The sequence below is a fragment of the Nematolebias whitei genome, chromosome 18, assembly GCF_014905685.2.
Source record: "Nematolebias whitei isolate Nwh7 chromosome 18, NemWhi1, whole genome shotgun sequence".
NCBI classification, from domain to species: domain Eukaryota; kingdom Metazoa; phylum Chordata; class Actinopteri; order Cyprinodontiformes; family Rivulidae; genus Nematolebias; species Nematolebias whitei.
In genome coordinates, this window is record NC_056515.1 from 40,778,418 (window position 1) to 40,779,412 (window position 995).

At 40.8% G+C, this 995-nt stretch overlaps 1 protein-coding gene across 1 annotated transcript in view; it reads left to right on the plus strand.

Moving 5' to 3' along the window:
* The window catches only part of clip1b (CAP-GLY domain containing linker protein 1b), a 45,517-nt gene that overhangs the window by 43,970 nt on the left and 552 nt on the right, over positions 1–995 (plus strand). Inside the window, exon 21 of the mRNA XM_037691779.1 lies at positions 629–741. Within this exon, the coding sequence (XP_037547707.1) occupies positions 629–741 (113 nt within the window). The remainder of the gene's footprint in view (positions 1–628; positions 742–995) is intronic.

The following is a 995-nucleotide window of genomic DNA, read 5'->3' on the forward strand; positions in this document are numbered from 1 at the left end:
ATCCATCCATCCATCCATACATACATACATACATACATACATACACACATACACACATACACACATACATACACATATACACACATACATACACACACACATACACACATACATACACACACACATCCGTCCGTACGTACATACATCCATCCATCCATTTATCTCTATTTATCCATCTATCCATCCATCCATCCATTTATCTCTATTTATCCATCCATCCATCCATCTCGCAGGTTTGAGCACATTCCACCAGTTCTGTCCTCCCTTCACTGGCTCCCTGTACGTGTCAGAATAGATTTTAAAATTCTCCTGTTGACCTTTAATTGCCTTTCACCTAAAATGACCTTTCACCCTCATACCTCTCTGATCTGCCCCTCATCATTACACAGGCCGCTTCACTTCCTGTTTTTAAATCTCTTAAAAACACATTTTCTCTAACTTTTAACACAGTGTGATTTGATGTTTTTTTTTTTTTTTAAATGCTTTTATTTAAGTTTTGTTATTTTTTATTAAATTACTGCCATTGATTTTTATTATTAAGCACTTTGGTAACAGCTGCTGATGTTAAGTGTGCTTTTTAAATAAATTTGACTTGTCTTAATCCATGGCGTGTGTTTGACTCCATCAGATTAACTTCCTGAACAGCGTGATCGTGGACCTGCAGCGTAAAAATGAGGAGCTCAAAGTCAAGCTGAAGAAGCTCGCTCTGGCTGAGTTCAATGGAAACGACGAGACTGGCGGGTAAAAACCGATGAATGTTTCACTTCCAGAGCTCAGACGTTCATCTGCAGCGGTTATAAAAGTTAGGAGCTTAAACTATTTTCTCTGTGAAGCATTTTTAGAAAATATGTTCGCATATGAGGAGCAGAAATGATGCAGCAGTCAGACAGAAGACGTGGCTGCGCAGCCAGCTGACGGACACGGGAAGTGGCTGCGCAGCCAGTTGATGGACACAGGAAGTGGCTGCGCAGCCAGCTGACGGACACAGGAAGTGG